Here is a 15,688-nt window from a genome sequence, read left to right on the forward strand (position 1 = left end):
ACGTTGTGAATGATCTCTCCACTGGTAAGTTTTATTTGGTGATTATTCACCTAAAGTTCACTACTGTTTTTTGTGCATAGATTCTCATATTTCTTTGTTAATTACATACGATAAATACTGTTAAACCAATCTCTCACTTAGCACGTCTTCAAATTGCTAAAATTCATTTAGCGCAATGTTAATTATACTACCCAGTATTGAAAAGCTTGTCTGTAGATTTCAGTTAGCACAAAATCAGCACAAAAAAAAACTCGATAAACAATGGATGTAGGTACCGTGGGATACAGTTAGCTTCCTGGGGGAAGGGAAGGGGGGAGAAGAGAAGCACGCGCAGGTTTGACTACACTATCGGCTGTTGTACAAACATTAGCTATGGCAAGTTCAGTTGTGGCTGTTGGGTGTTAAGGCTAGATTAACAATTTAAAAAAACAACAGTGACAGTAGGTCTTGCACAAAAGATGTGACCGCCATGTTTACAAACATACTGATTCACAATAGTGCATAGGACAGTTGTGTGCATGAGAGAAAGGTCATGCGCACGGAAGGAAAATGAATATATTTTATTCCTGTTACGGATGCATGGCACAACAACAAATGAGACTAGAGTAGCAAGCCATTTTGGCAGGACTAGAGATCTGTTTTGTTTATATTTCCAATCATATGTGGCAAGAAATTGTAGAGATATTACTATGCTCACGTGTAATCCCTGCTTTAAAATTAATTAGTGCTATTACCTATAACGTAAGTCACTATCAAAATTTATAAATAAAATAAATGTGTCGTTAGAATGGTTAGCAAAAAAATTTATAAAAGCCTTATTTAGTTATACGTTGAAAAAATATGCTAACAAATTGCTGGTCAGATGTCACGGGATAATCACTTGGTAGTTAATATAGTTACTTACTATCACTGTCAACAGATGTCGGATACTTTCGAAATTTCATTGGCTGAAATTAACAGTAAAAATTTAAGTGTGAACAGATTTTGCACAATGGGTCATTCCATGTCAAATCAACCAAAAATAAAATGTTTTCAAATTTTCCATTTTCAAAATCAACCAAATTTCAGATTCTCATCATAAATGTACAGAAAAGTATTTTTAATTTTTTTCAGAATTATTTTGTATTTTATTTTTTATAGCTTCCTTAAGATATCAAAATTTCCCCAAGGATGCTTAACATAAGAAGTTATAATTTACAAGGACTATTCTCCTAATTGTTCTAATGAGCTGCAAAAGGTCTAATTTGATAGAGCCTGAAATTTTCTTTATTATGATATGCATCATGATAGGGTTGCACAGAATTACATTTTTCAGTAAAATTATTTATAGCCTTTTTAAACAATTCAAAAAGTATAATTTTTAAAAATCTGAAAAAATAAATAAATTTTCTTTTTTGTTTTTTTTTTTTCTAACAGATTCTGAGAGTTTCATGAAGGATTTCATTGGGATCATATAAAAACATTATTTTAAATTAATACATATGCTATGTATTTTCAACTCAATCCAATTCCCATCATAAAATAAATTGTAGATAAAAAAAATGAAAGATTTGAAGTACAGTGGACTCTCCCTATAACGATATCCAAGGGACCAGCGATTTTCATTGTTATAGAGAAAGATTGTTATACAGAGAGAAACCTATTTTTAAATCTTGGATGGAGTAGTGTGCTGAAATAAAACACCATATTAAACAGTATAAATACAATATACAGTACTATATTTACATTGTCCACAAACACACATATGTACATATGTAGTAGTAAATTACATATGTATATGAAATGATACAATGATACAGTGTATACAATCATTAGTACATATGTAGTACTCTGTATTTAGAATGTCAAAATACGTACATACATAACACAACAAGACATACAGTTCATACAGTTTATTGGAAGAAGTCTTTTAGCGTCATTTGCCTTTTTTTAGTTTTCCACAGCAATGACCTCACTTTATCTTCTAAACGACCGACATCTTCCGTAGCCACAGGATCATCTTGGTGAGTAAAGAATCTTCTCAGTACTTTAGCAGCCTCCAATGCCTCTTTTGGAGTTGGGACCGGTTCTGGTTCAGGCTCCTCCTCTGGATCAATGTTTTCCTGATCACTATCTTCATCAACACGAACAGAATTCAGGATGTCTTCGTCTGTAACACCCGCTGCTGTAGCCACTTGCCCATCGATGTTTTCAAAATCCAGAAGCTCCTCTTCTGAAAATGTTGTAGGAAGCTCCAGCTGCTGAACCCAAACGGCCAAAGGCAAGTCATCTTCATCATCTGCTGGCTCGGGATCTTTCAGCCATCCTGCATGCTTGAAGGAATGTCTTATGGTCTTATCCGTTACCTCTGCCCATGCCCTACTGACCATTTGTATGGCGTCTAGGATCGTAGGTTTGAAATTCCCATTAGACTCGACGAGTTCCATTAAAAGCCTGCGCCTATAATGACTTTTCAAACTTTTGATAACACTTTGGTCCATGGGCTGAAGGACACTTGTGGTGTTGGCAGGTAAGAAGCAGAGTTCTATGTTTCCGAGGTTTTCAATCATTGGATGTGCAGGGCAGTTGTCCACCAAAAGCAAGATTTTGTTCCCCTTCAACTCAGAATCCCATTTTCTCAACTCCTCTTCAAAAATTTGAGACGTCATCCAAGCACTTTTGTTTGACTTGTAGGTGACAGGCAGACGCTTGATGTTTTTTAAACAACGCGGGTTTCTAGATTTGCCAATCACCAAAAGTTTTCTCTTTACCGATCCTGTCATATTGGCCGCTACCAAAACTGTAATTCTTTCTTTTGACAACTTTCCTCCAATACACTTTTCTGATTTGAATTTTAAAGTTTTGTTTGGTGTCAACTTGTAAAATAGACCCGTCTCATCAGCATTAAAAATGTTTTCGGCTGAATAACGAGCCTTAAGATCAGGCCATACCTTTTCTAGCCAGCCATCTGTAGTGTTCCTATCGACGTCACGAGCCTCCCCGTTTATCTGTCCATAATTAATGTTGTGGCGCTGCTTCCACTTGCTCAGCCAACCTTCAGAAGCCTTAAAATCAGGAATGCCAAGCTCTGTTGCATAAAACTCAGCTTTCATTTTTATCAAAGGTCCAGAGAGCGGTATGTTATTTATGCGTTGCTGTTGAAACCACTGCAGAATAGCACGATCTAAGTCTTCATACTGAGGTTTTCGCATTTTCTTTTTATCCCCATGCACATCTGCGTCAAGCCACTTGCGCCTATCCTTCCAAATGGTAGCCACAGTCGATTGGGAAAGCCCCGTTCGCCGCACAACATCAGTTTGTTTTTCACCATTTTCAATTGCTTTAACTAATGACACTTTTTCATCCACGGTGAGCACTTTCCGCTTTCTTGGTAGCATAATGGTTAGAATAAAACTGATAAAACACTCATTAACTTACACGGTGCAGTAAGGTGTACAAAAACAGCTCCGATATGAACAGCCAGGCGTGACGTGGCTGAGTAAACTGACTGAGCTGCTTGGCGCGTGCTCAACTTCCCCACCACTGAACTGCCACCCCCGTGCCGATTAGTGGACTCGACCACCCCCTCGCCCGCCACTGACCTCCCACCCCCGCGCCGACTAGTGGACTCGACCACCCCCTCGCCTAAACACTGGAAATAACCGGTTACGGGCATTGACCTTGAGTCCAACTGGCAATCGCTCGTCAAGTGGTACGACTGGAAATTTGGTTTTATCGTAATGTTTTACTGTATTTTGATTAGTGTTCTAAGTAAATACATCGTTATAGAGAGTGAACGATATCGTTATTTAGAGAGAAAAAATATGTTGTTCTTATGGTAGACCAAACGTTAATGTCAATATCAATCGTTATAGAGAAAGTATCGTTATAGGGAGAATCGCTATATGGAGAGTTCACTGTAAATTGAAGTACATACCTTGATATATCTAAATCACAAATGCATTACAGCCAAAAGTTTTTTGTTTGCATTTTCTTTTTCTGACTCTGTAAGCATGTAAATTCGTCCAGTTGCAAGCGTGTAAACTCGTCCAGTTGCAGTTACAGGGTCAACTACTGTGATAATGTCTCTCCGATGGACTTTAAGAATGTCAGGTGTCGAAGGGTGTGTGAAATTTGGTGGAGCTGGACCATGTGGGTGAAGAAAACTTACTTTGATTTCTTGCTCATCTTCAAAGGAATCGAGGACACATGCTAACCACCGGAAGTCACCATATCGGCACGTCACGAAACCAACTATTTCAGTAAAGTTTAGTTCAGCATCGCATCCAGTTGTAATTTCTACTTCCCTAGATGATTTTGAAAATGAATACTGTTTAGTGGACACTTTACTCTTACTTACAGGGATGAAGCTGTGTAGTTTTAAGGTGCCTTCAATAGTCCGGGCTGATAGCTTTCGGGCTTTCAAGAAAATTGCCTCACTCTTGTGCTGTAAGCGAAGTGTATAGCATTGATGTTATCCTTAGCCCACTCATAAAGCTGCCTGGGGGTCATAATTTGCTCATTGTAAATAAGACTAAGACTAGCCCTTGCCGCTAGTCTTTTTACAGTGCCACCAATCCCATCACATGAACTTTTCCCATGAGAGGTTGCAGCTGCCTGTGAAAGGAGCTTCAGTACGTCTGGTGGAATTCACACACAAAAAAAAAAAAATAGGCTCACCAATGAAAGGGCAGCAAAAATTGTGTTTATAGCACACAACTTAAAACTCGGAAAGAAGATGCAGACACGAGCGTGGCCCTGGCAGCTCGTGAAGCCAGCCCCAGTCCTCCACCTCAAGCGCTGTCCGTCCCGAATGTAGCCAACAATGTAGCTCAAAAATAACAATGTAAATATTACATGATTTTTTAAAAATTTTATGTATAAATTAAATAGAAATTCACCTGCTCATCTGGCATTAAATCAACACCTGCTGCTAGTGGATCCAGGAGATTGGCTGCCCTATGAACTTCACAAACACCAAAATCTTTTCTTTTTGCAAGTATTTTTTTGACTTCATCTTCTTGTGCTTTGGATAGTGGGCTCTGTGAAAGTGTTTCTTCAAAGTGCAGCTCCAATTTCCTAAAAACACTTACAACTTGTGAAATTTTAGGTTTGTCACTCTCAACACTGGTTATGGCAGTTGCAATGGGTTTTAGTAATTGGAGAGACCCTTTTACTTTATCCCAGAATGTTTCATCCAGAGCAACCTTCTTTAGAATTTGATGTTTCTTCAAAATTTCTTGAGCCTCCTCCTCTACAGCAATGGGTGAAGGTGTAGTAACCACAAAGTTTACTACAGGTTCATTTCGGATGTTGGTCCACCCATCACACATTAATGAAACTGTCTCTGCAGCAGCAATTTTTTGACTCACTTGTGAAGCTATTTTTTCATATTCTGCATTCAGTAATGGTACTTATACCTCATGCCATGTCGGTACTTTATATGCTGGTCTTAAAAATGATAAGAATTCTATCCAAAATGGATTTTCTACTATTCTAAGTGAAGAAATACTTGCATAAATAGCCCTTGCCAGTAATTCATTTGCTTTTTCCTGATCTGGTACACTAATTCTGCCAATGAAAGTTTTAAGTTGTGTTTGTCTTTCGGTTGATGTGTTTACATTGTACAAACTTACTGGACTTTGTAACAAAGATGCAAGACTTTGTTGTGAAAGGCAGTAGGATTCTTGATGGTCTGTAACTTCTCCTGAAGACAATGTAATGTACTTGTCTTTCACCGAGTTGGGACATTTTTTGCAAATATTAATATGTTTGGTCATACGGGAACCAGATTTTGAAAGTTCGTAAGAGGGTCATTCTCGAGATAAGGGACAATTGACCTGACCACATAAAACAAAAATGAAAATGGTTTTTTCTTTGTATGAATTTTTTTACTTATCAAAAATAAAAAGTTAGTCATCACCCAATCAGCAGCAGTAATCAACCATCAATATTTATCATTTTGTCGGGTAATACAAGTGTGCTTGGCATGGAGCTGATGCTCAATGGCATGGAGTTGAAATAACCGTAGGTATATTTACTTCAAATTACTGAATATATACCATTATATATTAGGTTAAATTAAAATTTGGTACCATTTTAATAATATAATAATTTACCCTGTAGGACCTACTTATAAACAGCTTAAAAATTTTAACTGGTTCAACAGTTTCAGTTCTGGTTCATCAATAACTTTTTAAATGTCACATAACTTACACTGTGCAAGTTAGCTAAACATTAGTAAATCATTAATTTCAAAGCATTTAAGAATGGCACATTAGCCTTCAACACAATAGCAGTGAAAGTAATAAAAAAAGTCAACCTATATTCACAAATTGTGTATCAATGTTTTTAAAGACATAGTTTTGCCTTCAATCTAGTTCTGGTGCATCAAGCACTTGTCTATGTCAGAACCATCAACCAGTGCAGTGGCATCATTCTCAGGAAAAAAGAATGTCCCATCAGTTTTGATTCACAAAAATTTCACACAAAAGCCACCCATTTCCGTTGAGAGAACCATCCCAATGTAGTTAACACTTTTCTTGGATTTGTATTCAACAACAACAAAAGTTTCACTAAGTAATCTTCACCATGAATCTTCTTTAGAAGTGTTCCTTTTGTTTCCACACACTCTGAATCATCACTGCTGTACACATCACTATATTTCAATCGCTTCTGAGGAAGAGAAGTGGCATGAATGTTAAAGAATGATTATTTTATTAAATAAACACCACTTGCTAGTGTTTGATGCAAACAAAAATGAATGCATGCATGCAAATTACAAACATCGCACCCACAACACAAACTTTCATGACATATCTCATGACATAGGGACTGGAAAATTTAATGAATTTGATGATTTGTTTCAGTTGGCTAACATCCATATTTGCTTATTGAATCCACTATCAGTTTTATTATTGGTAGAAAATCCAGCTTGTTTCTATTTGTAATCAATCATGTATAATAGTATGTATTTGTTCATTACTGACTCCGAGACTCGCCTGGCTCGTGTAAAAATCTGCAAGCCAATTATTAAAACGCTACTATTTTTCAGTGCCTATGCACACAATCAGTCACAGCATAGGGCTTGCATTATAAAATTAGGTACAGTATGAACAAAATGATACAATGAGTTATTTCTGGTGGTTTCTCATCATCATTGGATATATCAAGATATCCTATGTCATAATGTGAACAATGTGATGGACGACATCTGAAACAGTTTAACCTCCGGAAATGTAGTCTGGAATTTGCTTCATTCTGTGCGCATGTTATTTGGTGAACTCGTAGAGTCCCTTTTAAAGGTTTTGGTGTTCGAAGATCCAAAGTATTCGAGAACTGCTCGATACATTCCTTCGGAACACTTATCACTGTTATGCCTTTCACATTGTTTGTCAACTCATGCACAAGTGTACTGAAGTCAGATATGTCCGAAGATTCTTTTTATTTTTAGAATTTTCTTTTATTTGTGCTAACAATGCTTCGTTAAAAACTAGCTTACGACAAACATTTTCAGACACCGTTTGCCCTGAAAGTAAATTCTTAGCATTCGTTTTAGGAGAATCAACAAACCGTTTCTTTTTTTGAACAGCTTGTTTTAAATTTATTGTATTTTGATTTGAACTTTGCTAATTCTTTTTCAAGTTTAATTATTTTTCTGTAAGCTTTTGCTCTGTCTTTCCTTACTTTTCTCCTTCCTGATAATGATCTTGTGGCAGATGATGTACTGGGGCAACGCACACAGTGATCACTATTTTGTAACACAGATGGACTATTAGGGGGACTGTTTTCACTTAAAAAGTCACCAACATTTTGTTCTTTTTTCTGGTTTTCTCTGTACTTCTTTGCAGACTGTTTCCAAATTTTTCTTTTTTTTCTTTTATCTCTATTGGACAGCTCACAAATCGTTATAATTTTCCCTTCTTGTTTACGTTTGTGATATCGTTCCCTCTCTTTTCGTTTTACTTCTTCATATAAGTCTGGATTGTTCTTGATATGTTCCCTTCGTTTTCTCTTTGTTTCTTTCTTTTTCTTACGCCTATCCTCAATTGATTTCTGTTTTTTTTAATTGGTTTTTGTCATGTTTTTCTAGGTTCTTCTTATATTTTTAACAAACCTGTAACAAAATGTAATCTTTTACTAACTACTAGCTCACTTGGCTCAAGAAATGATCTGATATTGTCAAATTATAAAATCAGAAATATTTAAGCTACATGAAGTTAAATTTATTGTATGCTGTGGCAAACTTCTCAATTGAAGTCAGGTTGAGTATCGGTAAGTACTTACATGTTTCAATATCATTACTTACACTCTTGAACATCGTTGTCCAACTCTATTCAGTAGAAGATACCAAGTGATATACAGGACATAAATTTAAGTTAGTTATAAAATTACTGTTTGTGAGTAGAAACATACTTTAAATATGTTTTCATAGGAAGAAAAAAAAATGTTAGTGTACAATGGAAGTAGCAATACAATGCTGTGCTAATTTTCTTACAATTTACACATTCTAGAGAACATATTCAACTAGATTGCTTATGCTAACAATAGATACAATGGTACTTAATATTATGTTCTGCAAAGCCTAAAATATTTAATATTGTTACGATCGCGCTTGGCTGCAGTGCATGGCATCGCCGCACTCGTTCGGCCTGTCTGCGCCCCCTTCCACCCGCATCCTCTCCCTGGTATCTCGTGTCATACTATCTCGCTACATCCTGACCGTCGCAGCGCGCACCTGCCTCAGATCAGGTTACTTAAAAGAGGCCGCACTGCGGAATAAAATGACTCGGACGCCTTTATCGGTGTTCTTAGAGCAGCCACCGCGTCCTTCGAGGACTCACGATGCGTTTCTGGGCATTTCGACGGCGAAGGTCGCGCGATATCTCGGAGACATGCCCGATTGTTCTGGATGGGAACCCAAGGGCTATTTAAGGAGGTTGGGCCGACCTTCGAGTCAGAGAGAGAGTCTGAGTGGGGAGTTCTCCCGCGGCGGAGTTTCCGGGCGATAGTGCCGCAGGTGCGGCAGAGTGGCGAAGTCCTTGGACGAAGGTTCCAGGGCAGGGAGTGAGTGAGTTCAGTGGAGTCGGGAGTTTCCGGGCGATAGAGTCGCGGGCGCGGCGGAGTCCCGAGTGAAGTGGCGAGCGAGTCGTCGAGTGGGATCTCGGCGAAGGGTGTGACGGCGGCGGCGGAGTGCGGCGACGGAGTCCCGGCAGAGACCCACGAGGGGTGCTGCTGCGAGAGTTGCGCCGGAAGTGCGGCCCAGCGAGGTGTGCGAAACGAGTGACTGGGGAATTGACATTTCTTTACGTGTAATTAATTATCTGCCAATTTAGAAGATTATTTGTAAGTGGCAAGTAGTAGTAATAAATAAAACTGTGTGTGTAATACAAATCTATTAATTGGGCTATCCTTACGAACCCGCAGGTAAATCGTAACAATATGTTCTAAACAAACAGTAGGGAATGTATTGTATACATCAACTCCATGCAGTTCATCAACTCCATGGCCAGGACATTCCATGGAGTTGATGACCACGGAGTTAATGAAATGGTGTTAGTAATTTTGCCATAATTAAGATTTTTACATTAGGAAGACATTGTTTTATATTTTACAAGTATTCCTTCTTTGCTTTTAATTCACATTAATCTGTATGCTTTTAGCAATTAATACTATTCAAAGAGCATGGAGTTGATAGGTAATAAACCTACTCAGCTAATATCTCATTTCAAATAACTTAATCCTACTAAATCACTCACTACCACCGGAATCACTTTTCCACATGATACATAATGGCTTAATCTATGGAACTGTTGCAATTAAACCATTGGTGCCAATGCCATCTTGTGCTTTTTTTTTTTTTTACAATTTCTTGTTTTCTATGGAGTTGATGGCTACTTTGGGGACAGAACTAGATACATTAAAGAGTACCTACCACAAATTTTTTTGTTGTTATTTTATACATTTATATTTATTGCATTTTCATACAGTATTTTAAATGTTACTTAAAAAAACTGTCAATTCCATTACTTAAACTACATATAGATGTAAAGAGCTACAGTCCATGGAGTTGATATTTCAAGAACTTTAAGGGTTTCATTAATTCCAATACTGATCATTCATATTTTGTGGAATGGCACATATTTAAAAGATTACATTGAAGTTAAGTTATATAAAAGCTGTAAATTAACTCAATATTAAGACTAAAGTAGTTGGTTTCATCAATTGTCCCTTTTTCTGAGAATAACTAAGAACAAAATGTGCATTTAACACGATCTAATTTACCACCTTTTGATGGAATACTGGTAAATAATTCACTCACAGCTGCTTTTTTTCCTGCCAGAACCAGGCCTAAATGGCACTTTGTCAAATTTACCTCTGAAAACTGTTTTCGTAAAATATAACAAAACAGCACTGTCGAGTTTCACACGTAAACAATATTGGCCTCGGACGTCATCTCATAAGCCAGTGGGCCGCAATCTGCAATCGCAAGTCGTTAAAAGCAACAGTTGTTTGCCGAGCATAAAACAATTTTTTAATATTACTTAGCTATGTGACTCGTACAATGTTGATATTAAAATATACTGCCGAAAAACCAAATTGGACAAATATTTAATAAATGCAAGCTTAACGGAACATTTTTTTCCTGTGTTGGTGAATTACTGCATTACGTTTTAGATATCGACGATGATGAGTCTTTTGTGTAACCAAGTAAGGTTATGTTAAGCACAGTAAGTATGCATATTACATTTATTTACTGTTAAATACGAAAATAAATATGTGGGTGACTCATAAAATATGGTAACTTTATTTTTGTTACTAATGAGCCTGTGAATTGCAAATAATCAGGTCATGACTGTAGCCAAGAAGAGAGGTTAAGTGCTGTTAAACCTGTAAGATGGGTAGTTGGCAGTTAAAAAATATATATACAGTAGAATCCCGCTAATCCAAACTAATTGGGACCGAACACTGTTCGGATTAGCGAAAATTCGGATTAGGCTGAATTTTGTTATCTAATGCCATATATTGTCTTTTTGAGGCCTATTTAGTGTATGATATATCAAATATGTAAGGGAGGTCAGACGAAAAATACACCTTTATTATTTAGCGTACATATTTAGTGTCATAATATTTTTAATTACTCACATAGATAGATAGATAAATTATAAGTTTCTTATGTACATATTAATAAACGTACAACATTACTTGAAAAAACTTGTTTTTCTTTACTTTTCTTAGTTCTTAAATGATATAAAATTTTTTTTATCCTAGCCCTGTTCGGATTAGGCGGATTTTCAGAATAGCAGGGTTCGGATTAGCGGGACTCTACTGTATTATTAAATTATAATAAACTATGGTATGTTCAACAAACATTAGTTTTTACGGTTATTTCTTAATTTAACTGTAGCTCAAACTTTACAGTTATTCTTTATTGTGTCTATGAAAAAAAAAAAACATTTTTTTGTGTGAAATAAAACAGGTTTTTTTAGAAAAAAAACATGCTATGAAGAAAAACTGTTTTTTTTACAACACTACCGGGCTGTACCGTTGTCGCCCGGCCACAGACCGGGCCGTGATGAACTTCAGTCTGGCCAATGGCAGGGAACTCGAGAGCGTATTTGAAACAAAACTAGAAGTATTACGGCATGCAGAATGCCATTGAGGCCACAGTTCTATTGGTCGCACTTTAGTTTTAAGCAAGTTAACTGTGCGCTCAATTGCACGCATTGAAAATTAGTCCTAAACCTCGTCTTCATATGGAGGATATTTATGGATCCATATATGATTCTGAGGATGAACCACTGGCCTCACTATCTGAGTAAGAAATGGAGAAGACTCAAGAATTTCCACAGCTCTCTGACCCATCATTTTGCAAAACGAAGAGATAGCCAGAAAATGACACCACACCCACAACATCTGGGAATAAATAGTTCGGCAATGGCGATTTTCTACTGGTCAAACTTCTACAGAGAAACACACAATACTGTACTGTTATGTAGCCATGTGCACATTTGTTGAAGAAGAGGATAGTTCAAGTAACATTCTGTAAAATCTGTGATAACACTGGAAAGAATTTTAAAATTGACGATAATTGTATATTTCATTTATCACATAGGACCAGATTATAGAAGAACTACCAGTAACAAATCTAAAAATGAAGAAAAGCAAATGTTCTATACATTAAAGGAGAATTTAATGTCTATGAGCAGGGTTAGGGGAGGGTGTTGACGTTTGGGACATATTTAGGTTTTATTTTTTTTAATTTTTTCCATTAGTCTGATTTTATTTTCAACTACACCAAGTTTTAGAGTGTATTTTCTCATTATTGTTACAACTAAAAGTAAAAGCAATAAGAATTAATTTCTATGGAAAAAGTAATGATATCATGCCAAGTGTAAACTGTCCCAAACCTCCCCATGTGAGGGAGGAATGGGACACTAATTTGGGAGGTTCGGGACACAATTTTATACAGATTACAATTGAAGGTATGTTAAACATCTATTCCATTATTAATAGAATAATTAATACATAACTCATACTAAATAATGTATTTGTAAACATATTTTTAAGTGACTAAATAAAAATATTTATTTTTTTTTAATTTCAATAACATTCTCTATGCATACATAACTGTAAGTAATACCATCACATTGAATCAAGTTTGGAATAAGTAGCTACAATTCCCAATAAACTAGACATGTGGACAAGTTGTTACAGTTTTCATTTACAAAACACAGTTTCTTTGTCAAGTGATCAAATTAAAATCATTTTTCAAATACATCCACTTTCTTTGTGAATACGTATCTACATCTGTCACCATGTGTAATCAAATCAGGAATGGGCAAAATCCCCAGGACATTTGACATCTTGACAAAAGACACATCACTTTCATCAACTACAAACATTTTCTTTGTCTTGTCTAATGATTTCAGAGCCATCACACTTAGTTCTGCCTCGTCAGAAACCTCACCCGAGCCATGTTCAGGTGGCATCTGCACTATACACATATTGAGTGACTGAGTATCTCTGCTGGTCTCTTATAACACAAGTTGACTGGCACATTGCAGATATACACACATTACTTGTTTCAATAAAACTGTTGAATAATTTGACTGAAAATCTAACATTTATGTCATGCCGCCTCTCTTAACAAGCAAGTACCTCTTAACTTGAATTGTGAAATTAAATTTGTTTCGTATTCATTTCTGTGGTAATTGATTTTTGTAAGCATTAACTGGCTGTGACATGAATATTTCTAGGAATTTGTACAGGGCTTGTCAGATTCATTCCATTGTAATTTCTGTAGCTTGAACGGCTGGTGTTTCGGGAAGCACATCCGAGATTGGGAATCGGCTGTGCGGTGGGTTTCTTGGACGTTTTGAAATTTTCTGGATTGGTGAATTTGTGGAATTCATAATTTAATTTTTTAATAGATCATATGGTGTTGGCTTGATAGTCCCTATTGTGCTTGCTACAGAAAAGTTAATTTATGTTGTGCTTAAATAGTGTGGATGCAACTAATTACAATTAGACATTGGCCTGATTGTGTAGCAGCCCTACTGTTTTCTTGACAGTAGCTACAACTTCATCCACTGTGATTTTCCAAATATCCTTAGTAATATAGCGTAGCTGAGGCTTTTTTCAAAAAGATAGCCCCAGCCATAATATACTAAAAATAAAATATTGTCATTTTGTAAACAGTCTTGGCTATGCCATATGCTTATGTTCTGGAGAACCATAAAATCAAGTTGCAGCTAGTATCAAGAAAACAATAGGGCGGCAACAACAATCTTGCTCATCTTTCGTTACTGAACACAGTCTCAGCAACGCTATTAAAGCACATGTTGATGGCCAAATCACTGCATTGGCTACCTATTGTGGCTAACTTAATGTAAACTATATGTGGTAGTTTCTCATACACTATCAGGAATTTTGAAATGGTTTTTATGTTAGATAGAAGAATGTCTATGGTTACAAACAACTCATTTGGATTTTATATTTTTTACGGTAAAGCCCCAACTCTTACTCAATTTAATCTTTTTTCCTTCATAAGTAAGTCTCCATTAGAATTACCAAATATTTGTACCACGAAGCCCACTTTAATCTTAAACCTTTTGCACATTATTAAAATATTAGAAGTATTGCACACCAGGCTCAAACCATCCACCATAATAATTAGAAATAAATATAACGATGAAAATACATTTTTATTATGCAAACACCACTGTTTAGATAATGGAATTTAAATAGATTATGAAAAGTAGTCAATCAAGCTGGACTCTATATACATGATTAAAAAGTATTTTTAAATATTAACACAAATATATTTTTAAGTTCCAGTGCATTACTAATTACGTTGTCTCAATTTTTTTCTTAAATTATGAAACTTAAAAACTTATTTATAGGCAAGTTCAAAATATAATACACTAACACAAAAAAATATATGAAATATAAAAAAACTTTTAATATAAACACAATGCTTTCAGATAATTTTTGAGGTTATAATTATAATATCATTCGACCGTCCTTAGAAAGTTAAATATTAGCAAGGTTTTGACAAAATGACATATGAATTTTTCCGGCCATCTGATTGGCTGCATATAGCCTAGTCCACATACCTCGTCCTCGGACCGTAGTCCGCGGACAGCTAACTGCTGATTGGTGCACGTGACCCTCTGACGTCACGTCCCCGTGTCCCAATGTCCCAATGTCCCAATGTCCCATGTCCCAAGATCATTCGCAATTTTTAACTTTTAGTCCGCGGACGAGTCAGATTTGTTTGACTCGCGGGAGTTGAAAGAGTTGGGAGCAATTTGACCTGAAATAAAAAAAAGTTGGTCGCGAAGAGAACGACTTGAGGTTAATGTTTGTTAACATTTTCTTTGTTTTACACTGTGGTTTTACATGCAGACGTCTTGAAAACTATATGAAGATTCGTCTGAAGTTATAACTGCTTAGGCAATAATTCACCTAATATTGTGCCACGTATGATAAAAGTTCAATTATATTATGTAGTAATGTTTATTTATTTAACATATTGTCAAAATTAATGAACAAAATATAACCTGCAAACTTAAATTTCAAAACAATTGGAACAAAATAAACTATGCATATGTAAATCTAGCAGACGACTTTAAATGAAAACAACTCGATGTAGACAAAGGCAAATGCCTCGCACATTCACTGCACTCTGGTGTTACGACTACTAAGCTTCACTTCGGACCTGCTTCGGACCAGCAGCATGTAGACAGCACAAATGTGTGGGCGTCCGCGGACCACTGTCCGAGGACGAGGTATGTGGACTAGCCTTATCACGGACTTTTGATAGTGATCATTGCGAGGCTTGCTTTACCACGGACAAACGAGACTATTAGAAACTTACAATTGAGGCAGCAGTTCTAGAAACGAATTTATGCATCTTCCGGAAGGACGAGACGATTTTGGATTGATTACATATCCTAAACTTCTGTTCAACGTATATTTGTACTTTTTCTTACTAAACACAAAACAAGTAAACAAAGTGAAGACAAGAAGGCAAAGATATCTAGAACCTGACAAGCCACTTCTGTGCTTTGTCACTTTTTATCATAGGTGTTGTGCATACGATCGTAGCCGGAGAATCTCTGATCGTAGCACCAAAACCATAACATAATAAACTTTACTAATACAAAAAAGTATGTTCTTCTTGTTCTTAGGGCGCGGTTACACG

General features: G+C 36.3%; 2 protein-coding genes across 10 annotated transcripts in view; both read right to left on the reverse strand.

Moving 5' to 3' along the window:
• Window positions 1-15,542, reverse strand: part of LOC134536595 (gastrula zinc finger protein XlCGF57.1-like) — a 256,297-nt gene extending 240,755 nt beyond the window's left edge. For 4 of the 9 annotated variants that reach the window (XR_010075811.1, XR_010075812.1, XM_063376364.1 and 1 more), the window contains exon 1: window positions 15,362-15,535. Coding sequence is in view for 6 of the 9 variants with exons in the window: in XM_063376364.1 (XP_063232434.1) it covers window positions 15,362-15,397 (36 nt within the window). In the remaining 3 variants the exon portion in view is untranslated. Of the gene's footprint in view, window positions 1-15,361 lie in introns of all 9 variants that reach the window. The other 5 variants (XM_063376365.1, XM_063376366.1, XR_010075813.1 and 2 more) reach the window with 4 other exon arrangements.
• Window positions 1,453-3,563, reverse strand: LOC134536597 (tigger transposable element-derived protein 4-like). Its single transcript, XM_063376369.1, has one exon. It carries the CDS (start codon window positions 3,375-3,377, stop codon window positions 1,893-1,895), a length of 1,485 nt encoding a protein of 494 aa, XP_063232439.1. The 5' UTR covers window positions 3,378-3,563; the 3' UTR covers window positions 1,453-1,892.
• Window positions 15,543-15,688: the final 146 nt, after the last annotated feature.

Source organism: Bacillus rossius, chromosome 11 (genome assembly GCF_032445375.1).
Source record: "Bacillus rossius redtenbacheri isolate Brsri chromosome 11, Brsri_v3, whole genome shotgun sequence".
Classification (NCBI taxonomy): Eukaryota; Metazoa; Arthropoda; class Insecta; order Phasmatodea; family Bacillidae; genus Bacillus; species Bacillus rossius.